The sequence below is a fragment of the Diabrotica virgifera genome, chromosome 6, assembly GCF_917563875.1.
Source record: "Diabrotica virgifera virgifera chromosome 6, PGI_DIABVI_V3a".
Lineage (NCBI taxonomy): Eukaryota > Metazoa > Arthropoda > Insecta > Coleoptera > Chrysomelidae > Diabrotica > Diabrotica virgifera.
In genome coordinates, this window is record NC_065448.1 from 25,872,877 (window position 1) to 25,899,155 (window position 26,279).

General features: G+C 34.3%; 1 protein-coding gene across 1 annotated transcript in view; it reads left to right on the forward strand.

Annotated features, from left to right (window-relative positions):
• Positions 1-26,279, forward strand: part of LOC114327004 (programmed cell death protein 2-like) — a 157,942-nt gene that overhangs the window by 92,825 nt on the left and 38,838 nt on the right. Inside the window, exon 4 of the mRNA XM_028275504.2 lies at positions 20,069-20,321. Coding sequence (XP_028131305.2) covers positions 20,069-20,321 — 253 coding nt within the window. The remainder of the gene's footprint in view (positions 1-20,068; positions 20,322-26,279) is intronic.

The window sequence follows — 26,279 nt, forward strand, 5'->3', positions numbered from 1 at the left end:
CTCACCACTCTACATCCAATCCACTCTGGCGTACCCCAAGGAGGTGTCCTTGGACCCACACTGTACCTCCTGTTCACAGCAGATATACCAACTTCAGATCGTACCAACAATTGCAACATATACTGATGACACTGTCCTAATGGCTTGTCTCGAAAATCCGACCCTAGCTTAACAGATACTACAAAGTCACTTAAATAGACTTGAAATATGGTTTAAACTGTGGAGAGTCAAACTTAATAGCTCCAAGTCAACACACATTACGTTTACACTAAGGAAGGGGATCAATCCAGCTGTAACCTTTAACAACACACCACTGCCAATAAGCAGTGACGTCAAATACTTGGGGATTTACCTAGACAGCCGCCTAACATGGCAAAATCATATTTGGAACAAACGACTGCAACTGGGACTCGTTTATAGAAAGATGTACTGGTTCATGAATCAAAAATCACGCCTAAGTCTAGACAATAAACTTCTGATCTACAAAAGTGTACTGAATCCCATCTGGACGTATGGCATCCAAATCTAGGGAACTGCCAGTGAAACAAATTTACTCAAGATACAGCGCTTTCAATCAAAAGTTCTAAGGCAACTGTGCCAAGCTCCTTGGTACATTTCCAACGATAATATACATAGGGATCTCCAAGTCCAAACCGTCAAAGAAGAAATTTTTTCTCTGTGCTCCAAGTACCTACAGGTTCACCCAAACATATTGGTCACCAATTTCCTGACACCCCTACAGAACAGAAGACTAAATAGAACAGACACTCTTGACCTCAACACTAACTAATTATTCCCACTTATTACTAATTCAATCATTATTGTACTCTTAGGTATTCACCACTGGGTGAATATTGACTGTGTCACACTCTTAACACTCATAATATGTATTGTTTATTATTTTATTCGAGAAAATTAAAAATTAGAAATAGCTTATGCGCAATAGTTACGTTAATACAACTGACAAATCCGAATAAAAATGAATTACAAACTGGAAATCGACGAAGAAAAGATGTACAAGCTCAAGAGAGATCTGATATCATTTTGACAGATAGAGGAGGATATTACATAGATAAGAAAGTGACCCAGAAAGAAAAAAGACGACCGCCACTCTAGGTGTAACTCAAAATTTATATGTGAATTACGACATTGACAAAGTTCGCAGAATTTGCGTAACATTACAAGCTTCCATCGGTTTCCATGCTAAGTGGACGTTCACAGTTCACATACACTGCTATGGCGCCATCAGCGATGCGATGATATCAAACACTTGTATCTTAAGGGGCCTTTAGACGGGCCACTAAAATTGCACATTTTCGGCAATATTTAGTAGAAATATTGCTAAGCGATATTTGTGAAAACAGATATATTACGTATGGCCTGTCAACAATAATAAAAAATATTTACTGCAATATTTCCAGCCATGCTTGTTGCATTATATTTCCGTTTTAGATGAAAAATACCTTTTTGAAATATTGACGAGACGAAGTCAAAAATAAAGATGTCCGACATTGTACAAGTTGCTGCGTCCTTAATCGTGCTACGATACATAAAAAAGAAAAATAAAAAGCAGAAAATGTGGATACGCCCTTTTTTAAGTAAACGCGAAACAATGAGTAATTTAACTATGGAAATAATGCTAGATAATTATTTGTTTAAGAATTTTAAAAGGATGTCAAAAAGTGATTTCGAACTATTGTTTTCACCCAATTTTGAAAAAATGTAAAAACGTTGAATTATCCACGTCCGTCCGTAAACACAATTCCTCCGTCATTATAATATGTACCAGAGGCAGCATGTAATATGTACCAGCAGAGGCGTGCGGTCCATGGAAGCGGGGGAAGCACCGCTTCCCTATTATATACTTCGATATAACAAAATATATTATTAACTAATATTTAATTATCAAAAATTTTCCCCAATCCCAGTAATCTACATATTATTACCTAGGCAATAGGCATTGAAAAATATTAAAAAAAATTAATCGCATAGGAAGGAACTCAATATGCACTATGCACACAATTCAACTATTCGGTCCACCCCTGACAGAAGCGCATCTCAAAATCGCTGCTTGTCATGCAGTTGTCCCGTTTAAAAATTGGTCAGGGTTCAATGACCGCACCCACTAGTCGCGCGAATTTTGGTACCCTGCAGAAGCGATCGTTTGATCGCCTTCCAAGAGTGGGATGCTCTGACTGTTACTGCTTCTAAGGGGTGCTTAGGTACATACATTCGCTTAAAGAATATTTCGATTTAAATTTTTTGCAGAGATTTTTCCTTTTACTGATCTTTTATTTGACATTTTACAGATGAAGTCAATTGACATTGCATTTTGTATAAGACAAATTGATGACTTTATTAATACAATAATTAAAAAACGAGAGCAGTTTAAAAATATTTGGGATAAAACTGAAAATATGGGGTTTGAACATGAAAGAAAAAGAATGAAGATTGATAATGTCGACAAGAGAGAGACCTTTTGATAACATTCTACAAAAAATGAATTTTCGCTTTCAAAATTTTAGCGAATTAAAATTTGTAGAATTATATAATATATTCTTATTTAATATTTCTAATTATAATTCATCAAAATTTCCCACAGAGAAATTTATTTCACTACGATTAAATAATGAAAATATTTTGATATGCCAGCTTTGCATTATAAGTTAAGTGTTGTTTATGAAACAACTCACATTAGTGATAAAGATATACTCAGAAATCTGGGTATTTCTTATAACTACTGGTTTAAAAAAGTCCCTGTGTGAAGTGTCCAAGTTGTGTGAATTACTACAAACTATCCCAGTCACAAGTGCATCAGTTGAACGAAGTTTTTCAGTATTAAAATACATTAAAAGTTTTACAAGAAATTCAACAAGCGAAGACAGACTTTACAAGTCCATTGAAAAAGACCGAATTCAACAATTATCAGAAGTTGATAGGAGAATAGAGCTCAAGTATAAATAAGTGTCATATTGTTGAAAGTTGTGTGTTGTGGAAAATGCCTCGAAATTAAAAAAAAACATTTAAATAGACCTCTTCTTTAGGAAACGAAGCCCGGAGCGAGGACTTAAGGCCCGAGCAAGCAATACAGATCAATGATAGGTCACTATAGTCACTAGAAATAGCGGCAATAGAGTGCCTCACGCATTGATCGGGCTAGGATTTAGTGTGTGACTCCTTGTACCCAGGACGTCTCACATAAGCACTTTGCTGATAGAGAGCCCCTATAGCGCATCAGAGTGTTATCAGGTGGGAAGTGGCTCGACCCTCGACCCTTAAGAAAATATTTTTATATCCTTATTGAATCGCTTCCCTTTTAGAAAAAGTCACCGCACGTCACTGAGTCAGAATGACAAATGATCGAGCTGTCGAATGAAAGCTTATCATCCAAGGACTAAGACCTAGGTTTTAGAAATGTAACCGGAAGTACTGTAAAGTCGCCGAAGACTACTAAACACGAGAACAAATATATACGTCCGGTTTCACGACTGTCTGTCCGTCCGTCCGCGAATATAACTACTCCGTTATTAATACAGATAGAATAGAATCACAAATGAGGTATCGAATGAAAGCTTATAATCCAAAGATCGTATTAAATATTAGGATTTTTGACCTCGGACTTCAGGTTTTCAAGTTGCAACCGAAAGTGCCGTTTTGAAGTCACCGAAAAAGCGTAAGCGATATATTATTCGACGTGCCTTAGCTAGATGAGAATGTACCCTTTCGGATTTTATATCATTTCCGGTTAAAAAGTTCAAAACGGAAGTGTCACATTATAAGTATATGTGACATATAAATCGAAGCGTATAAAGTCGAGCTTGAATTTTTAGTTCCGGTTTTGAAGTCATTTCCGTTTAAACAATTATGACCGAAAGTTTAGTAAAAATGACTCAAAATTAGTGAAATTGTACCTTATTGTAAAATTGTAAAGACAGGACCTCGTAACTGACAAATTTGCATAAAATGAGTTATTTCGATTTTCGCTTTAGAATAAGTGTACGGGCACCTATTTACCAGCTGTTAAAGCTGGGAAAATTTCCGGAAGGCTTTAAATTATAGAAAACGGTACTACTAAACATAATAAGATACGCCCTAAATGAAAAATGATTCGGTTTTTTTGGTCTTCTGTAAAATCATCATCTTGCCACTAATGAATTCCTGCTTTTCCGCCGTCGCGATATGAATTGACGTAAAGTTACACGAAAAGTTCAAATATCGACTTGCGGTTCTACTTTCGTCCACTTTGGTTGAAAGTAGTGGTGAAACCTATGACTTACGAAGTCCAATTATTACTTATTGTGTTTTCATTTGACCACAAATTCATTTTTCTTTGTATGTTTGAGAAATCCAAGTTAAATTTCAACAGAGTAGCCGAGCAACATGCAAGATTTTCCACAGCAGTTCAAACTTATCGGCAACGCATCAGCCACTAACTGCAATAGTGTTCAAATATCAGCAATATTTCGGCCACATGGCTCGGCCCTACGGCGATATTTTCATTAGATGCTGCAATGTTGCCAGCAACATACCGAATATATATTGCCGGCAACATATTGCTTTAAAAACTAGCACGTCTAAATGCCCCATTAAGCACCTTGTTCAAAAAGCACGCGATTTAGTGTGGTGCGATGCTAGTAGCGGCTAGTATGCTCTTTGGTTTGGTTTTCAAGAATGTTTGATTCCATATTCCATCGCCAGTGCCGGTAGAGTAGTCGCATGTCCAACGAGCGATATGGATGTGGAAAAAGTAATAAATAATTATTAATTTAAGTTATACTTCTCTAAATGTAGTCTAAAGACATCCGAAAATCTCGAAATTTTTTAGGAGGCATAATAATTATTTTAGCAAATAAATGATAAAACTCCCCAAATGTCGCCCTTTCTCTATTAATTTCTCTATTCTCATCCAAAATTTATCAGGATGCAAAATTAGTTTAACAAATAAATGATGAAACTCTCCAAATGTCGCTCTTTCTGTATTAATTTCATGAACGCATTTACGTTTTCTATTTAGACACTTTTTGAAAATATTGTACTTTAACAATGAATTTTTCGTCAATATATAATTCAGTTTTCTTTCCATCGTCACGCCCGACATAGAAAGGACAGACATCTTGGATATTAGTGCACCCTATGTAACGCACAGCTGAATCTTATGTTGGTGCGTCACAGTGTTGCCATGCCATTTCTTTCATAATTTCAATCAATGTTAAATGTGCCTACAAGAATAATAGAATAAGAACGATTACTTCTCTGTCATTATACTAGGTAGAATGACAAATGAGGTATCAAATGAAAGCTTATAATCCAAAAATAGTACTAAAGGTGAGAAATTAGACCTAGATTGTCTGTCCCTCAAAAAATAAGCGTTATATTGGGGATTTCTAATGTCGACATTAAAAGTTGCACTATTTTTTTTCTATAAAACATTTTGATCTAAAACTTACCAGAAAACTTCTTTGTACTCTCTACTTTCAAATAAACGTGATTAAGAAGTTAAATTTTAAACTTCGTCATACAACTTTTGCGATTAAACTTTGCAATTCACAAATCCGCACCTTTTTCTTTGAAAAATTCATAACCTTTATCATGATAAGAATAAAAACTTGAAGCAGGTACCTTTGTCTTCAGAAATGTTAAAGCTATATACTTTAAAAATTTCAGAAAAAAATATTAAAATGGAACACAGTTGTTGCGAGGTAAACGCAAAAAACGTGATTTCATTTTTTTTATTTTTAGGTTAAAATTGCGATTTTGACAATGTTCCCCCACATAAAATTCAAAATAAACCTCATCTTCGTTTTCAGCACCCTCGAAGATATAAAGTATGAATAAAATTAGCCATTCACCCCTCCGTGGTCAGTATCTCGAAAACTAAGCGCTTTTTTGAGGGTGTCCCACTCGTGTATAATATCACAAAAAATTGTAACGTGATAGTATGAAAAAATAGAGGATACGGCAACGTTGTTACAAGTGATGGTCGTATCCAATGCCAAAATGTACAGAGACATATTAGGGTGCACTAATATCCAAGATGTCCGAAAGGACTACGTTGGCGACTAGCTCACAGACATATCTTTGTATGGAAACACCCACAGATGATTGCTATGTAACGCATCGCATCGCTGATCGCGCCATAGCAGTGTGTGTGAACGTGCATTTAGAATGTGAACTAAAGACAAAGACTTCTTACTGAAGTAACGTAACGGACACTTTCTACAGTTGGCTCTGAAGGTTAAGATACAGAAGAAGAAGGAAATTAACATTATCATATATTTAACTTAAAGGGCCCCGCAACGCGTGCGGCGCACGCGGGCGCAACCCCAAAGGGACGCCAAACCGAAGGTTTGGTAAATAGAAATATTTACTTTAAATGAGATAATCATTTTTATATACAATTTTAATTATTTAATGAACACCTAGAGAAATTTAAAAAATCAAATATGGTGTTATTACTGAAAAAATAATTATTCCCGTCCTGAAATGTTGAACTTAGGTACTCTTACTCCGCCAAAAATATATTACATTTTGTTGTTCCTTCCTATTTTTTTTTAAGTAGATTGAATTGCGCTTGGCATACTATCCAATCGATTTTATGTTGTAAACTAAAGCAACACTCAAAATAGGCAAATAAACATCAAATCACACTCCTTGACGAGTAAAAACATAAATTAACACCTATAAAACGCAACTTCGCAGTTTTACTCCTACAAAAACACAACTTGCTGGATTAAGCAGTTTTACTGGTATAAATTGAATCTTTTACTCGAATTTATGATAATTACCCTTAAGTAAACAAATTCTCTATGAATTATGATTATGTATTTGACTTGAGTATCTTTTCCCTTCTCGTCTATGCCTCTATTAGCCGCAAACATTATTCACTGTTACTGGTAAACGTGTGGTGAACGGGTGGTTTCCTGCAGTGAAAGGTTTAATTTTATTTTATATTGGTGTTAATAATTACGACTATTATTGCGATATCCGTTGGGTTTATTCTGCCCAGATTTCAAACTTTTGTTTTCGTGTAAAAAATATTGGACAATCTTTTTTATTTGTTGTTATTTTAAGTGGTGTAGAAATTAAACTAATTGTGAAAATGGTAAAGGCGCATTCTCACGGTTCGATTTTAGTTGATCAACTTTAGTGGATCAACTGAAATCGAATGATAATAGCTGTGAGAACATATGTTTCAATTTTAATCGATCAACTTTTGTTGATTCGACAAAAGATTGATCCAGTCAAACTTTATCGTTCAACTTGACATTTTTCAGATAAGTTGAATCACTTTTCAAGCGTATGAACATTTGTTGGTCGACTTGAATCAATATTATCTCGTCAGTTTGCGTAAAAAGTTATCCTTCAAATCAACAAAATGAGTTTAAAGTGGTCAGAGAGTGTTATGATCAAATTTTAATATCCTTCTTTATCTTTCAAAGCAAGTTTCTGAAACACCACATTCATTTCTTCTTTTAATCCAATTTCGTATCCAGAAACGACGTTTTTTATGTTCTTTATCCCGTCTTAACCTAATTTTCGTGAGTTGCTGAATCAGTAAACTACTACATAATAATATTTATACTTTTACGTATAACTACACTTGGCGCTATTTTATTAAAACTAATTGCTTCAATTTTGTTTGAAATGTGTGAACAAAAACTTGACCGATTTTAGTTGATCCACTAAAATCGAACCGTGAGAATGCGCCTTTAGTATCATAATCATTAGATAGAATAATAATATTTCATTTTATAATTAATCGGGTTTCTTTTATTGCTCACAATTTCAAATTGTTAGACGTAGACCAATCCATGACTGAGCTGGCCACTCGTGAAAAACAAAATCCCACAACTAATCAGTACATTGAAATGCAGATTGTAGATGACTAGGATGAGCTAATGATAGAAAAAGATTCTTAATCTTTTATCATACATCATACCACATCGATTATTTGCTGTTAAGAAGAAAATTTCATTGTTTTATCAAAGAAATTTTGTGTTTTCTGTTGTTTTTGTATTTTTTATATACAAAGAACACTGTTGTTTTGTCTCATAATTTTGTATATAAAATCATGATTTTTAAAACCCTATTTTTCATTTCAACAATATTCTTATAGACCGGGCAGTATCGTGGCCCCCGCTAGCGAAATTATTCCGATTCGATTTTTTGCACAAACTTACTCAAAAAGAGGTCCTTATAACATATCCACAGGGTGCCGGGCGGTGCCGTGGTCGAAAAATTGATTAAACAATTTTTTTTAAAACAAATTCACAAAAATAATTTTTTCATTCCGAACAATATTTTTTCAGATAATTTGGGTCATTCTGAGCAAAAAAGGTCTCTTGTCATTTTTCTCTAAAATTGATTGTTGTCGAGTTATACGCGTTTAAAAATTTGAAAAATGCGAAAATGGCTATTTTCAAGTCTTATTAACTCGATTAAAAATTATTATTATGAAATTCAAAAAGTGACCAAATCAAGTTTCCAACCACTTCTTCAAGGTACTGAAGAGATTTTTGTCATTATTTTATTACAAAGCTGCTATTTTTAATTATTAACGATTAGCTCTATAGTCCAACTGCATTGTCGCCCCCGTTAGTGAAACTATTTCGATTAGATTTTTTTGGCACAAACTTACTCAAAAAGAGGTTCTTATAACATATCCACAGGGTGCCGGGCGGTGCCGTGGTCGAAAAATTGTTTAAACAATTTTTTTAAACAAATTCACAAAAAATAAATTTTTCACTACGAACAAATTTTTTTTAAGATAATTTGGTACATTATGAGCAAAAAAGGTCTCCTGTGATTTTTCTCTAAAATTGATTGTTGTCGAGTTATACGCGATTTAAAATTTGAAAAATGCGAAAATTGTTATATAACTCGACAACAATCAATTTTAGAGAAAAATCACAAGAGACCTTTTTTGCTCAGAATAATCCAAATTATCTAAAAAAATCGTTCGCAATGAAAAAATTATTTTTGTGAATTTGTTTAGAAAAAATTGTTTAACGTTTGATACAGTTGGACTATAGCGATAATTGTTAATAATTAAAAATAGCAGCTTTGTAATAAAATAATGACAAAAATCGCTTCAGGACCTTGAAGAAGGGGGTTTAAACATGATTTGGTCACTTTTTGAATTTCATAATAATAATTTTTAATCGAGTTATTAAGACTTAAAAATGGCCATTTTCGCATTTTTAAAATTTTTAAACGCGTATAACTCGACAACAAGCAATTTTAGAGAAAAATGACAAGAGACCTTTTTTGTTCAGAATGACCCAAATTATCTGAAAAAATATTGTTCGGAATGAAAAAAATATTTTTGTGAATTTGTTTAACAAACATTTTTTAAACAATTTTTCGACCACGGCACCGCCCGGCACCCTGTGGATATGTTATAAAGACCTCTTTTTGAGTAAGTTTGTGCAAAAAAATCGAATCGGAATAATTTCGCTAGCGGGGGCGACGATACTACCCGGTCTATTAAGTGCGTCATGGGGTTCATTCTCAGAAAATTCTCCATATCGAGAATATTCTCCGATTTTTCATTCTCGAGAATTTTCCAACACTAATTATTAATAATAAAATACTTATCACATTATTCCTAATAAATGAAAAGGGCGTTATATACGTGAGAAATATAAATTTTTGTAAAATAAATTTTGACTGTGCTTAGGTTTGGTTTTTTGGGTTAAATAAATTATTTAATAATTTAATAGAAAACATCCAATTTGATAAATAATACATGCTATAAAAAAGACATAAAAGGTGTTACCTTAAATTACAAGTAAACAATAAAAAATTATAGAGATGTATGCCATAGTTGGATATAGTAGATTTAAAGGGCGCTAAAATATGCAACGCACGCGGGCGCCGGTCAACCTTGCGGGGGCCCTTAAAGAGAGACCTAAAGAGCATATTCATGGCCAAACGACTTAGCTAGGTCATGAATGAAAGGTTGTACATACAAGCACTTCCAACTAATAGCTCGGTGAAGAACGCAATAAAACTACAATATAGGAAAGGATAATGTATTAATAGTGGTGTAGTTTGAGAGACTGCTTGACTATTTAGTCATTTAGTTAAAGTAGCATTAGCAGTAGATAAGGAATCATGAGAACTAAGTTTCGAATGAAGACCGTGCGTGCGGCGTGCGGCAAAGGAAAGAAAATTGCAGTAAGTAAATCTAGATGGTCGGTGGAGGTTGCTATCTCAGAATTTTATCAAACCTGAGACATGCAGTAATAAACTTTAAAAAGTTTTAAATTACCAACAAGAATCTTAACAGAAAATTTTAAAATAAAAAAGTCATATCTTACCAAATTCTTCACCAAACTTTCACAAACACATGAATTAAACTGTTTTAATTTCTAATAGATCACAATTTTTATGGAAATATGTGATAACACCTTTAATATTTCGACTACTTTCTCCACTTTCCACTAGAAACGTCACAATGGTACTACTGTCTCATCTCATCTATACTGCCGTTCCGATTCCACCCACAAAAAGAGCACGCAACCGCAACAGACTGACCTGACTGACTCAAACATAAACAATCCTCAATTGAATTTTGAATTGCCTCACACTGCCGCCAATAGTTTTGCTGATCCAGACGTTCGGTTCTTTGCATGATACATACACTTAACCAGTTCTTTGGCTTAGCAATAGTCACGTGGCTTAAGTTGTATTATTCTCACTGTCTAACTGTGGTCTAGCTAAAAGAATATGCAGGAAAAAAATTGAAATATACAATATCGAACACAACACCTTGACCTTTGTAAAACTGTCCTGGCTATTGATTGATTTCCATGAACTGGATAAAATATTTTGTTATATGCAAAAATACACGAAGCAATATTTTCTTATTGATTACAAATTAATATAAGATAAGACACATAACATAGACAGAAAAATCAACTTATATCCAAGGAAACGAAGCATTTTTTTGCAAAAAGCATTTGAAAAATCGAAGAATTACTGGACTAATAGAAAAGGTGCACAATGTTGTGGGTATCGAAATTTTTACTGCGTCGTGGTTTTTTATTAAGATTTAAACAAAAAAAGCGAATTTTTTCATTCACTTCAATATTGTGAAAAAAACTACGCATTGTAGATGAAAACGTTTAACAGACAACATAGACATTCTAAAAAATATTAGATACGCCTTTAAAATGAGATTTTGAAAATGACAAAAGATTTATACAGTGTGTCAATTTGGAAAGTTGCCACCCCCTATAATTTGGTCTCTATAGAAAATATAAAAATATGCAAAAACACGTCAAATTTATTTGTGAGGGGGACATTTTGTAGACCAATTTTCAACTAAATTACGTCAACCCTATAGCGGGGGCGGACACAACCACCAAAATCTTTAATGGAAAGGGGGTTCAGTGATACCTCATTTTGAAGGTCATTAAATTACCTTTTCAAAAATACCACATGCCTTATATTTCTTTTCAGTACTTTCGGAAAATCTTGGAGTTCTGAACTCGATACTTAATATCTTTACGGTTTTACTTGATTTTTCCAAAAATACTTAAAAAAAATACTCTACTAAATACTTCAACACTCCAAAAAAATTCAATTTGGAGTTCAATACTCCAAAAAAATTTTTGGAGTTCTGAACTCGATATTTAATATCTGTACGGTTTTACTTGATTTTTCCAAAATTACTGAAAAGAAATATAATGTATGTGGTGATGTATGTGGTATTTTTGAAAAGGTAATCGAACGATCTTTAAAATGAGGTATCACTCGACCCCCTTTCCATTAAAGATTTTGGGGGCTGTGCTCGCCCCCGCCAGAGGGTTAGTGTAATTTAGTGGAAAACTGGTCTATAAAATGTCCCCCTCGCAAATAAATTTGACGTGTTTTTGTATATTTTTAGATTTTCTATAGGGACCAAATTATAGGGGATAAAAACTTTTTAAATTGACACCCTATTAGTATAGTATGGTTGATCCAAAAGATGGCATAACCCAGACATCCAAAGTGAAAGTTATCCTTCAACACCAAATTGTTCTATATGGTCCACACAATGTCCAGAAAAAAGTCACACCATTTTGAGCGTCGGGTTTGGGAGGGAGAGGGGGGAGAAATCGGTAAATTCGTAGTTTTTTAAGTTTTTCGCCAATATATCTAAAACTATACGGTTTAGCATGAACAACCCTCTATACAAAATTGTTCTACATTAAATTTGAAATAAAAAAGGCCCTATGCATAATCTTTCTAAAATGAATGGTTCCAAATTTACGGAGGTAGTATAGTATAACTGGTCCAAAAAAAGGCCTAACCCAAACATCCAAAGTAAAAGTTTTCCTCCAACACCAAAATGTTCTATATGGTCCACATATTGTTCAGTAAAAAGTTACACCATTTTGAGCGTCCGGTTTGGGAGGGAGATGGTAGAGAAGCCGGTAAATTAGTAGTTTTTTTACGTTTTTCGTCAATATTTCTAAAACTATGCTTTAGCTTAAACAATGTTATATACAAAAATGTTCCACATGAAATTTAAAACAATAAATGTTCTATACATAATTGTTATAAAATCAACGGTTCCAGAGTTACGGAGGGTGAAAAGTTGAGGTTTTCGATACTTTTTATATTTTTTGGGCAATATTTATGATATAACTATACCAAAAACCCAGACATCCAAAGTGAAAGTTATCCTCCAACACCAAATTGTTCTATATGGTCCACATAATGTTCAGAAAAAAGTCACACCATTTTGAGCGTCGGGTTTTGGGGGGAGAGGGGGAGAAATCGGTAAATATATAAAGTATCGAAAACCTCCACTTTTCACCCTCCGTAACTCTAGAACCGTTGATTTTATAACAATTATGTATAGAACCTTTTTTGTTTTAAATTTTATGTAGAACATTTTTCTATAGAACATTCCTTACGCTAAAGCATAGTTTTAGAAATATTGACGAAAAACTTAAAAAACTACTAATTTACCGACTTCTCCTCCATCTCCCACCAAACCGGAAGCTCAAAATGGTGTAACTTTTTACTGAACAGCATGTGGACCATATAGAATAATTTGGTGTGGAAGGAAAACTTTTACTTTGCATGTCTGGGTTAGGCCTTTTTTTGGACCAATTATACTATACTACCTCCGTAACTTTGGAACCGTTCATTTTAGAAGGGTTATGCATAGAGCCTTTTTTATTTCAAATTTAATGTAGAACAATTTTGTGTAGAGGATTGTTCATGCTAAACCGCTTAGTTTTAGAAATATTGACGAAAAACGTAAAAAACTACGAATTTGCAGATTTCTCCCCCCTCTCCCCGCCAAACCCGACGTTCAAAATGGTGTGACTATTTTCTGAACATTATGTGGACCATATGGAACAATTTGGTGTTGGAGGATAACTTTCACTTTGGATGTCTGGGTTTGGGTCTAACTATACCATACTATAAATATATAGAAAACAGTTATTGCAAATTAAAACCGAGAGTTAGCATCTTCTGCAATTCTTTATAATTATACAGTGATGAGCTAGCTAATAACCGGCAAAATAACATAAAAGATGGAAAACATAATACATTGCGAAACAAAAAGAGATGAAACTAGTGGAGGTCGAAATTATCGTTATAAACGTATAAATTAACATTACATTACATCGTTTCTTTAGACGTATCAGAGGAGTATGACAACTGTCACTGTGACAGTAGAATTTTATAAAATACTCCTGTCACAGACAGGAAGTAACAATGTATTTTTTCTACAACCGTGTTAAAAATGCAATTTTTAGCACTCCATAGGAGCGCTAAAAATGCCACTTTAAAGCACTAGTGCTTTAAAAATTTTAAGGCACTGCAGTTAAAAGTGAATTGTCATATTGTGAAACGTCAAAATATTTATATTTCATTTATTAACATTAATATTAATAGTACAACTTGCGCAATTTGAAAAAGGTGGTTTAAAAGGTTTTTTAAAATTTAATTTAAACTGTATTATTGCATTTTTAACACATTTGTAGAAAAAACAAGTTTATGTAACGGTATAATATTTTCGCTAAGAATTTTTAGACATTCCCCTCGAGTGTAGACAACCAGTTCTACCTTTTACGGGTCATAGGTTTCATGGTTTCAGCAATTAACAAAAATATTATATTTTATAAATTTATAACGTTTGTAGAAAAAATATTTTATGATATACGTGTTAAAAAGTACATTTTTAAGGCACTCTTGTACTTTTAACACTTATATCATAAATAACTATTAAATGGGATTTACTTTTTCGCACTGTTTTTGACACACTTTCATATGTATAATCAAATATCCTTAACTTTCGCGTTGTCTGACATAATGAGCAATAAATTACAACAAAAGTTTTGACAGTTTTGTGGTTTGAAAGAAGTTAGAATTTTTAAATGTCAAAGTTCTAAAAATTGTAGAATAGAAGAATTCTAGTGACGAAGAGTTACAGTTTTTTTATTTGTTTATCGTAGATAAAATATTGTATGCAACTGTGCGTGAAGTACTTTTTGCGAACTTACGCGATGTATAGCACTCGCTCCGTTGTCGCTCGTGCTCTCGCAAAACATCGCGTGCGTTCGCAAAAAGCATACTTCACGAACTGTTTCATAAATAACTATTAGTCTCATTCCCTTCGTAAGGTCTCAAATGTTGATGTTTTTAAAAATATAGATGAATTTTTAATTGTTTACTTACAAAATAATTGATGCAGAATAAAGTACCATTTTTCGCCTTATAAACAATTTAATTATCTGCGCCGTTTTTACCTTTACAAAAAAACAAAATACACCATCTGAAAGGTTATAAAAAACACTTATGTAAAAAAAAGATGTTTGTAGAACCCATAGAAGCGGACATAATTTTTTTAATTCACAGCGGTAACATGAAGAGCTGAAATTTAGGCAGTTGTTCAATGAAGTTTCAGTTTTTTATCTAAAATTTAATCAAGAGTAATTTATGCATATAACTTATGTTTTAGACGATCTATAGTCCAGAAAGCCACTGCGCATCCGCTAGGAAAAATATTCTAATTCGGATTTTTTGTACAATCTTACTCAAAAAGGACTCCTTTTAACAAATTTGCATGTTGCCAGGACTAAAAGGTGGTCAAAAATTTTTTAAACGTTTTTTTTTTGTTTTTTTCCTAAAATTATTTTTTGTGCATGGAAAAAGGTTTTTTAGGGTTTTTTGGATCATTCCAAACAGAAAAGGTCTTTAGTGACTTTTCTCTAAAAATGATAGTTTTTGACATATAAGCGATTAAAAATTGAAAAATTGCGAAATCGGCCATTTTTAACCTTCAAAAACTATGTGAAAAACTGAAAATTTGAATGTTGCCAAGGTAGATAGATATTCTTTAAACATCGATTGATGAAATCCCGAAGAGTTTTTTGCAAAACAATATTCAAAACTTCTTTTTTTTTTTTTCAGTGCTAATCAAGCGTGCGCGACACAATTTTCCACCGACAGTATGGTGCAAATGAAAGGAATAAATTCGTTTTATTTCGTAAACCGGCGACTTTAAGGAAAAATACCGAAACAGGTCGATATTTGTTTTTAAGTTTTGATATTGCAGCATATACGGTATACTAGTGATGTCATCCGTCTGGGCGTGATGACGTAATCGATGATTTTTTTAAATGAGAATAGGGGTCGTGTGGTAGCTCATTTGAAAGGTTTTTCAATTCTCTATTCAGTAATGTAAACATTTACATAATTATTTATACAGGGTGTCCTTCTACTGCTTTTTTGTCAAATAATTTAATTTAATAAAAATTTTTTGGACACCCTGTACAAATAATTATGTAAATGTTTATATTACTGAATAGAGAATTGAAGAACCTTTCAAATGAACTAGCACACGACCCCTATTCTCATTTAAAAAAAATCATCGATTACGTCATCACGTCCAGATGGATGACGTCACTAGTATTCCATATATGCCACAATATCATAACTTAAAAATAAAAATCGACCTTTTTCGGGATTTTACCTTAAAGTTGCCGGTTTACGAAATAACGAATTTATTACTTTCATTTGCACCATACTGTCGGTAGAAAATAGGGTCGCGCACGCTTGATTAGCAATTAAAAAGCAAAGGAGTTTTGAATATTGTATTGCAAAAAACTCTTAGGGATTTCATCAATCGATGTTTAAAGAATATCTACCTACCTTGGTAACATTCAAATTTTCAGTTTTTCACATAGTTTTTGAGGGTTAAAAATGGCCGATTTCGCAATTTTTCAATTTTTAATCGCTTATATGTCGAAAACTATCATTTTTAGAGAAAAGTTACTAAAGACCTTTTCTATTTGGAATGATCCAAAAAACCTAAAAAAAACTTTTTTTCATGCAAAAAAATTTATTTTACGAAAAAAACAAAAAAAAAACGTTTAAAAAATTTTTGACCACCTTTTGGTCCTGGCAACATGCAAATTTGTTAAAAGGAGTCCTTTTTGAGTAAGATTGTGCAAAAAATCCGAATTAGAATATTTTTCCTAGCGGATGCGCAGTGGCTTTCTGGACTACTACCCCAAATAAAAAAGGAAGGTTCTACATTACGTAGAAGCCGAGATATTGCAGTTTTTCTTTTGGTTTACTAACTTTAACAAGTCTCTTACCCCTTTCATATATCTGTTTTTGTGGTTGAACAACAAGGATTCAGATCCGGAAGATCCTGAGTAGACACCGTATTTGTACTGAGACAAATCACGGAAGATGCCATCGAGTACAATAAACCAGCATATCTATGTTATATAGACCTGGCAAAGGCTTTCGATCGCATCCAAGTCGAAGACGTCTTACACTTACTGTATAGAAGAAAGATGCCAATCAATATTATACAAACCATCGAAAACATCTACTTCCATAATCGAATATAGGCAAAGATAAATGAAAAACTAACACAGTTTATACCAGTACAAAGCGGAGTCAGACAAGGTGACTCGTTAAACCCACTGCTCCTTAATATAATAATGGACGAAATAATAGAAGTACGTAAAGGTCATGGTTACAGAATGGGGAACAAAGAAATCCAAATATTATGTTATGCAGACGACGCCGCTTTAATCGCTGAGACAAAAGACCATCTCCAAAGATTAACACACATCAAAAATGAATAACCATTTTCAGTTTCGTTGCAACACGAAACTACAGCCGCATCATTATTCCAGTTCAATCAGAGAGTGCAGCAAGCACCTCTACCGGTTTCGAAACTTATTAGTCTCTCATCAGGAGGCACATATGCTGCTCTCTCTCTCTCTCTGACCCAACTAGGACAAACCCCCGGCATGTAGTTGGGGATGATTGCAACGAACGAAATGGCAGGGATGCCCTAGCGGCAACTGCTAGCGAAAGACTAAGTTTTCAATCTAATAGCACATAAAACAACACCAAAAAATGTTACTGTACATTCTACCAGATTGAAAACAATTGAAAACAATCTGGTAGGATGTAGAGTAACATTTTTTGGTATTGTTTTATGTGCTATTAGATTGAAAACTTAGTGTTTTAGTCTTCATTAACACACATATTCAATACAACAGCCAAGAAATACAATATAATAATATCAGCAGAAAAAAACAAATGTATGACAACATCTAAATACCCACTACGATGTAAAATCGAAATTGTTTGGAAAATCATAAAGCAGGAAGCAAGGTTTAGATATTTGGGAATAGATATAACCAGTTACGGAGATGTTGAAGAGGAAGTACGACAACAAAGCTTAAAAGCAAGTAAAACGGCAGGATCTCTTAATGAAACAATCTGGAAGAACAAACACCTAAGACAAGACACAAAATCAAGAATCTATGAAGCAGCAATTAGAAATATATTGACATACACGACGGAGACAAGACCTGACACATCTAAAACGAGACGACTACTAGAAACAACAGAGATGAAAATACTTCGACGAATATCAGGGAAAAGTCTGGTGGATACGGAGAGAAGCGAAAACATAAGAAGATCATGCAATGTAGAAGACATAAATGGATGGGTGACAAAACGGAAACAGGAGTGAAACGAACACATTAGTAGAATGGCAGAGGATAGGATAGTACGAATAGCACGAGATAAGTCACCAAATAGACGAAGAAGTATTCTCAGACCAAGAAAAAATGGTGCGATGATTTAAACAATTTAGGATGCTAATATTGAAGAAGAGGGGCAGGCTTTAAAGCCTACATATAAGAAGGAAGAAGAAGATAAATCTGTGGTAAATGGGTTTGACACAGATTTGCCATAATGTCAAATAGACCAGGGCGCATCTGTAAAAATATTAGTACATTTGGACGTTGAGAGGTGACTCAAATTTTTTTGCAGAAATTGCTTGAAAATATCTCAAATAATAATATTTGAGTTATCCTCCCTCTCAAAAAGGTCCGGAACATTGTTTAAATAATCAAAATGTCAAAAAATGAAGGAAAAATTCGATTTTTTTCTTCGTTTTTTGATTATAACTTTAAAAGTATTCATTTCCAAGAAAAGTTGTACTGACATAAAAGTTGCGTAATTAAATTTCCTACAATATAGAATTAGTTAAAAATTTAAAAAATAGTCAACCGTGTTGCAGAATAGCAATAATTGCTATAAAACCATACAAAAACAAGTATTCGCATTTTACGTTTTTCAACCATTTATGTTACACTTAGGACCTTCATATTTCACCCAGAAAAACCTTATGATACATTAAAACAATATTTTAAATTTCATTAACATCGGTTCAATAGATTTTGCAAAATAAATTGTGCAATCCAGCTTCCGCAAAAAAAAATCATTTTTTCAAAATGTTACAGGACTGAAAATAAAGAAGATAGCAAGTTGAATTTTTTTTTTGCTTATAGAAGTGTACTATACCTTTCATTTACAATTTGCAAAATTAAAATCGATGAACTACCACGGCGTCAGGAATTTTTTTAAATAAACATTCATTATTGGTGCTACGCGCAGGACAGCGGATAGTTTGCTCTGATTGAGCATTCCAATGACCTTTGATAGTGATTGATACATTTTAATTTTTATTACATTTCGATATAAATAAATAAATTTGTTTATTGCAAAATAAAAAACATACTCTATCCTTTGAAATAACACTCTTTTTAGCAAAAACGTTCTTTGTTCATATATTTTAACTTAGAAAATAAGAGTTTATTATGTTTAAACATATGCAATTGTTTAAACAATATTTCACAAACAATAATAAAATTAGTTTGATTTTTGTGGAATTAAAATATTAAAATACAACAAAATATAGAGTAAGAAAATAATATATTAGATAAAGGTTGGAAGAAATTTTGGTGGAAATCAACTTGTGCGAATCGAACACCGCTGTCCTGCGCGTAGAACCAAAAATTAATGTTTATTTAAAAAGTTTCCTGACGCCGTGGTAATTAATCGATTTTAATTTTGCAAATTGTAAATGAAAAGTACAGTACACTTCTATAAGCAAAAAAAAATTCAACTTGCTATCTGCTTTATTTTCAGTCCTGCAACATTTTAAAAAAATGAATTTTTTCTGCGAAAGCTGGATTGCAAAATTTATTTTGCAAAATCTATTAAACCGATCTTAATGAAATTTACAGTGTTATTTCACTATATCATAAAGTTTTTCTGGGTAAAATATGAAGTTCCTAAGTGTAGCATAAATGGTTGAAAAACGTAAAATGCGAATACTTGTTTTTGTATAGTATTTTTCGCAATTATTGCTATTTTGCAACAAGGGTGACTATTTTTTAAATTTTTAACCAATTTTATATTGTAGGAAATTTAATTATGCAACTTTGATGCCAGTACAACTTTTCTCAGAAATGAATAGTTTTAAAGTTATAATCAAAAAACCAAAATTCGAATTTTTCCTTCATATTTTGACATTTTGATTATTTAAACGATGTTCCGGACCATTTTGAGTGGGAGGATAACTCAAATATTATTATTTGAGTTATTTTCAAGCAATTTCTGCAAAAAAATTTGAGTCACCTCTCAACGTCCATCTCAAAACAGATGCGCCCTGGACTAAAACGTCTTTCACAAAACAGTATTTAATTATTTCTATCAAATTTGTTTTATTTGTTTGCAGGTGGTGCTGTAGGTCGATTGCACTCCCCTCTGGCAACAGCTGAAATCGAAGGAAATGAAGGAGAAGTAATAAGCATCGACACTCCAACATTCCCCCAACGTGACATCGCTTCGCTTCTGCAAGAAGCTGCTCCACTTCCCCAGGATATTTGCCAATTGGACACGAGAAGATCGTCTTTGATTCAGTTTTCACCCTACTTCATGTCAGTCTGGGAAGAAACTCAAGAAAAGCAATCTGGAAATGTTAGTGACAGGTATGTTTTATTATAAGTTTGTTTTTATTTATTTTCCAAATAAAGATTTGCAATCTCTTCTGTTAAACAATAATCAAATTTGATCACTCAATCAAAGAGAATATAACATAAGCGGAGATTACCTGCCAGTGGTAGGTAATCTTCGCTTCCAATTTTACCTTCCTAATTACATTTAACTTAAATTAACATATTATATTCTAAATTCTAAACAATTTCCTTATTAAATATACGTGAAAGTCCAAGGGTTTGTGTCTCAGGCGCGGATCCAAGGGAGGGTCAATGGAGTCAATTTCCCCCTTCTTGAGACCTCGCCTGGTGTCTGCTGACACTGTTTTTAAGAAAGAGATTACGATTGAACATAAATAGTGAATTTTGTGTCCTGTTGATAACTGAATAACTGAAACATAAATATGGCAGAATTCCTTGAAATCGAAAATTATTAAAAGTCTTTGGAACATAATAAATGAAAAAGTCCCACAATAAATCTGTTTATTGCCATCTATTCAATTCAATACCAGAGACCAGATAAAAATAGTAATTTGATCATTTAATAAAACCCCCCGAATAAGAGCCGCTTTTAGAAGGATGTCCAAAGTATTATGTAACAGAGACCTAAAATTGGCATTAAGGATCCGACTACTTCGCTGCTACATGTTCTCGGTCTTAATGTATGGTGTCGAGTCTTGGACTGTGAATAAAATCGATCTATATGGTCTTGAGGTTCTCGAAATGTGGTGCAATAGAAGAATTTTAAGAGTTTTTTGGATGGAGAAGATTCGAAACTCCACAATACTAGAATGTCTCAGCAAGACTACTGCGATTATAAAAAGCATCAAGAAGAGATAGCAGGGCCGTAACTACGATGTTGGGGGCCCCGGGGAAAACGTAATCTGGCGGCCCCCTACCCCCAGCCCCCAGCGCAAGGGGGGTCCGGAAAAATGTTTGAATTTAACCCCTTGAAAACGTATTTTCCCTCCTGTGTGAACACCACACTCTCTTCTTTCTTTTTTTTTCAGCATGTCCTGCAATAATTATAAAATTAGCAGCGCTAATGAATACATCTTCATCTGTATCTGATACTGTGGACGGATCAGGGAGCGTTTAAGTATTACGTAACGCGATTTTTGAAGATTTTTTACCCCCCCCCTCCCCCCTACGTAACGCACTCTAATGGGCGTTTAACTAAAATGTAAATGGTCTTACTTTATAGAACGAATAACCAAGCGAACTACCAAGTAAACGTAAATGCGCTTTAAGGTGCCTTAAGCAACTGCAGTGTGAGCCAAACACACTAAGTGAAGCTGGTCAGTGTACTGGTGGGACTGATCCTAATGTGCTCATTGTATCTTACCCTTACCCTTCTTTGGTAATGTGGTACCATGTGGTAACCTTTCACATACCAAGATGTGGTCTGGGAAAATTGCTTAAGACATAGTAGCTGGGCTGGGACCTGGGGCCCCTCTTTCGGTTGCATTTTAATTTTTATTTCGCCAAAATAACTAATTTCCTCATCAACAATTTATATCTTTAGGAAAGGTCGCGGGGGCCCCAGCTTAGCCCGGGTCCCCTCTTCCAATGGCATTTTAGGTTTTATTACGCCGAAATAACTAATTTCCTAACTAATATGTAATTTAAATTTTTATGTTAAGGTCTCGGGGGTCCCAGCTTAGCTGAGGCCTCAGGGCCCCTGTTTTGTTCCAATTGCATTTTAGTCGAAAAGACTAATTTCCCCAGTGAAAAATTAAGACTTTATTTTGCTGTCTTTTTAAAATTTTGTCATTTGAAAATATTTCGTTGATTTCGACCTTTAAATTGCATATTTTTATTTTCCTCGTTAAATTCTATGCATGCACGGCCAACTAAAAGGGGGCCTCTGCGGGGCCCCCTTGGCCGGGGGCCTCGGGCCCAGCCCCGGTTGTCCCAATGGTAGTTACGGCCCTGAGAGATAGCTGGATTATTTCTGACGTTTAATGAGAGATCCCAAATATAGGTTGCTACAAAATATTATTCAAGTGAAAATAGAAGGTAAACGCAGACCAGGACGAAGAAGAACTTCATGGTTGATTTAGGGTGGCAATAAATAATATTAAGATACCTATGATGGTAACCAACGTTCTGAAAGGACATGGTACATGATCATCATCATCTTGGTGCTACAGCCCTTAGAGGGCCTCGACCTTCTCAAGCTTTTTACGCCATTCTCTTCTGTCCCTTGCTTGCATTTTCCAGTTGCCGACTCCGATCTTCTCGGCATCCTGTGTTACACCGTCCATCCACCTCAGCTTTGGTCTACCCTGTCTTCTCATTCCCACGGGTTGCGCTGTTAGAATCTTTTTTATCATGTTCGATTCAGGGGCCCGGGCTACATGTCCTGTCCACTGCAGGCGGTTTCGCTTAATTATAGTGATAATATCTTTTCCACCAAACGTATGCTTGTAGATATTCTGCAGTTCAAAGTTATATCTACGCTTTCATATTCCGTTCTCACAGACCGCTCCGAATATCTTACGTAGCACCTTTCTTTCAAAAATCGACAGAGCGGATTCATCTGTTTTAGTTATCGTCCATGCCTCTGATCCATATGTGAGAACGGGGACTATCAATGTTCTTACAGCCTTATACGAGCTTTTTGAGACAGACGTTTGTTAGCTAAATACTTTGATAGACTATGATAACACCTGTTTGCAATTATTATTCGTCTTTTTATTTCCTCTGATGTGTTATTATTGGGGTTAACCGATGTCCCTAGATATATGAACTCTTTGACCGCTTCGAAGTTTTGGTCATTGATGATTAGATCTGCGTCAACATTTTCAGCTCTTGTGTTTGTGTTAGTCGCCATACATGGTACATGAAGAATAAGAAAATAACAGCCCATCCCGAAAAAGAATCCTGCGTACGCCAGTCACGAGAAAATTTGTATTTCATTGCCCCCACCTTACAAGGTTGCTGGATCAGCCGTTGTTGTGTCTGCGGGTTAACTAACTAGAATTTGGGTGAACTTCTTACTGCTTTAAATGCCTATTACTACATTTTTTTATTTCTTCGTGCACAATTACTCACTGAATAATCACGGTATATTGCTTTGTTAGAAACGTAGTATGGTGCGTGGCATTACCAATCTGCCTAAGGACCATCGATTGGAACCTCTGCAGGATTTCCATATTGGATTCGCTTGCGCTCCCCCACAGTTGAATGCCATAGGTCCAGATGGACTTTAGAATTATTTTATTCACGAATAATTTATTTTCTGGTGATAGTTCAGATCTTCCAAGTAGCTATACTAAATTTACAATCAATATGCAGTAGAAATAAATAACAGTGATGGTTTAGGAGTTTAGGGCATCATGGGGCCCTAGGCGGTCATAAGAAGTAGGCCCCTTTAAAGCGACCATTTACTTAAAACAAATTTACAGATATTTATGTTGTTTTGGAAAGTAGTTACTACAAAAATAAATTACGACAATGTAAAAAACATCATTTTTCTTTTTCAACGAAAACTTTTCGTTTATAAAGGACATCGCACACATCTTATGGAAAATATAATGTCACTCAAATTCAATAAAATTTATACGAATAGATTCGTTTTAAATTAACGGTCAAATCTTATCATTGCGCCAACTCTATATTTTCAATAATAAGAAATTGATATAAATAAATCTGAAATCAAATGGGTACGTACATAAGTTAGAGAGAGAAAAAATATTTTAAAATACCCAAATTGTCGGTACTCCATAAATCAGCGGATTAGTTTCACTAATCCGCTTAGGCCCAGCGGGATTTAAGCTCTTTTGAATAGCACCCAGAGCAATAGTGATTGTAACTGACACTTTTACTGACTCCAAAAATGTGATTTTTTGGGGTGCCCGTTTTCTATGACGCGCAGTGTAGTTCACAACATTTAAATTAGAATGATATATTTGCACATCAAAACATAATTTTTAATTCTAAACAACTTTTCGTAATAGCATTTTTCCGTTATTATGAATTTAAATACGTATATAAATAAAGTTTTCGTTATGATAATGCTCGCATTTTCAGCTTATTACTTCTGTTACTTTGCTAATAGTAGGGCTAAATTTGCAGTTACTCGAGCGTTATGGGGATCGATTGGGTTGTGAAGAGTAGGTCCTAATACCAAAAAAAGTTAAGTAAAGTTTTCCATAAAGTGGGGGACTTTCTATTTTTTTAATTTAATTTTCCATTTCCAACAATGGTTTATTCCGATTGTAGGAATAAACCGTTAAATAACGCAATAAAACGACTCAGAGGAAGAAGAAACAAACCAAATTAAGACTGATTAAGACTCATAATACCCATAACATATGCAGGTGGATTTCTTGTATGGGAACACACATGTAATACTAAATAACAAAAAGACGACATAAGCAGCACACAACAGAACATATGCTTAAAAGAAGCTGCAAATGTGTCCAGATGCGTAGCTCAATGCTTCCTGTTTAAGGATCTGAAGCAAGTAATGCCATAATAAAATTTACTGAGCTTGAAGACCACCCAAACCAGATCCTTCAAGAGATGTTTATAGTGCACTTATATGGGCAATTTTTCATCTTCCATCCTCCACGGGGTGGATGATGATGTGGAGCAATGGGGAACGGGGTGGAATGACCCCTGATTTACACGGATCAGTCACTCTTTACCCCAATGAACTGTATAACCGAATATCATTTTTCATTTTAGAGGTGTGAAATTCTCACAGTCTGGGTTCATTTCTATTGCTTGCTTGCCGAGACGTGCTGCCAAATCTTGTGTGACAACACCAGTGAACCCTCTAAAAGGACAAATTCTCATTATTCTCTTTGCCTTATCCCTATGCGGGGTCGGCTTCCCTAATTGCATTTCTCCACACAATTCTATCTTGGGTCATATCAATTTTAATCCCCTTTACCAACATGTCCTGTCTTATCGTCTCCCCCCAGGTCTTCTTTGGTCTTCCTCTCCTACTCCTTCCAGGAATCTGCACTTCAGCTATTCTTCGTATTGGGTGATTAACGTCTCGACGTTGAACATGACCAAACCATCTTAAACTGTGCTCTTTCATTTTGGCTTCAATTGGTGCCACACCTAGACTTCCCCTAATATACTAATTTCTAATTTTATTCTTCTTTTTCACTTCACTCATCCATATAAATAAGCATTCTCATTTCCGCCACGTGCATTCGTTGTTTCTCTTTCTTTTTCACTGCCCAACATTCAGTTCCGTACATCATAGCCGGTCTTATGGCTGTTTTATAGAATTTTCCCTTCAGCTTCATTGGAATTTTTCTGTCAGACAACACACCAGTCGCTTCTTTCCACTTCATCCATCCAGCCCTAATTCTACTGCATGCATCTCCATCTATTTCTCCATTACTCTGTAATGCCGATCTTAGGTACTTAAAACTATTGCTTTTACCGATACCGATACCGATCCTAGGTACTCAACTATTGCTTTAAAAGAACAAATTCTATGAAGCAGAAACACTGGATAACACACGAGACGTTTTAGACCAGGGCGCATCTGTAAAAATATTAGTACATTTGGACGTTGAGAGGTGACTCAAATTTTTTTGCAGAAATTGCTTGAAAATAACTCAAATACTAATATTTGAGTTATCCTCCCTCTCAAAAAGGTCCGGAACATTGTTTAAATAATAAAAATGTCAAAAAATGAAGGAAAAATTCAATTTTTTTCTTCGTGTTTTGATTATAACTTTAAGAGTATTCATTTCCGGGAAAAGTTGTATTGACATAAAAGTTGTGTAATTAAATTTCCTACAATATAGAGTTGGTTGAAAATTTAAAAAATAGTCACCCTTGTTGCAAAATAGCAATAATTGGGAAAAACTATACAAAAACAAGTATTCGCATTTTACGTTTTTCAACCATTTATGCTAAACTTAGGACCTTAAAATCTCACCCAGAAAAACTATATGATACAGTTAAACAATACTGTAA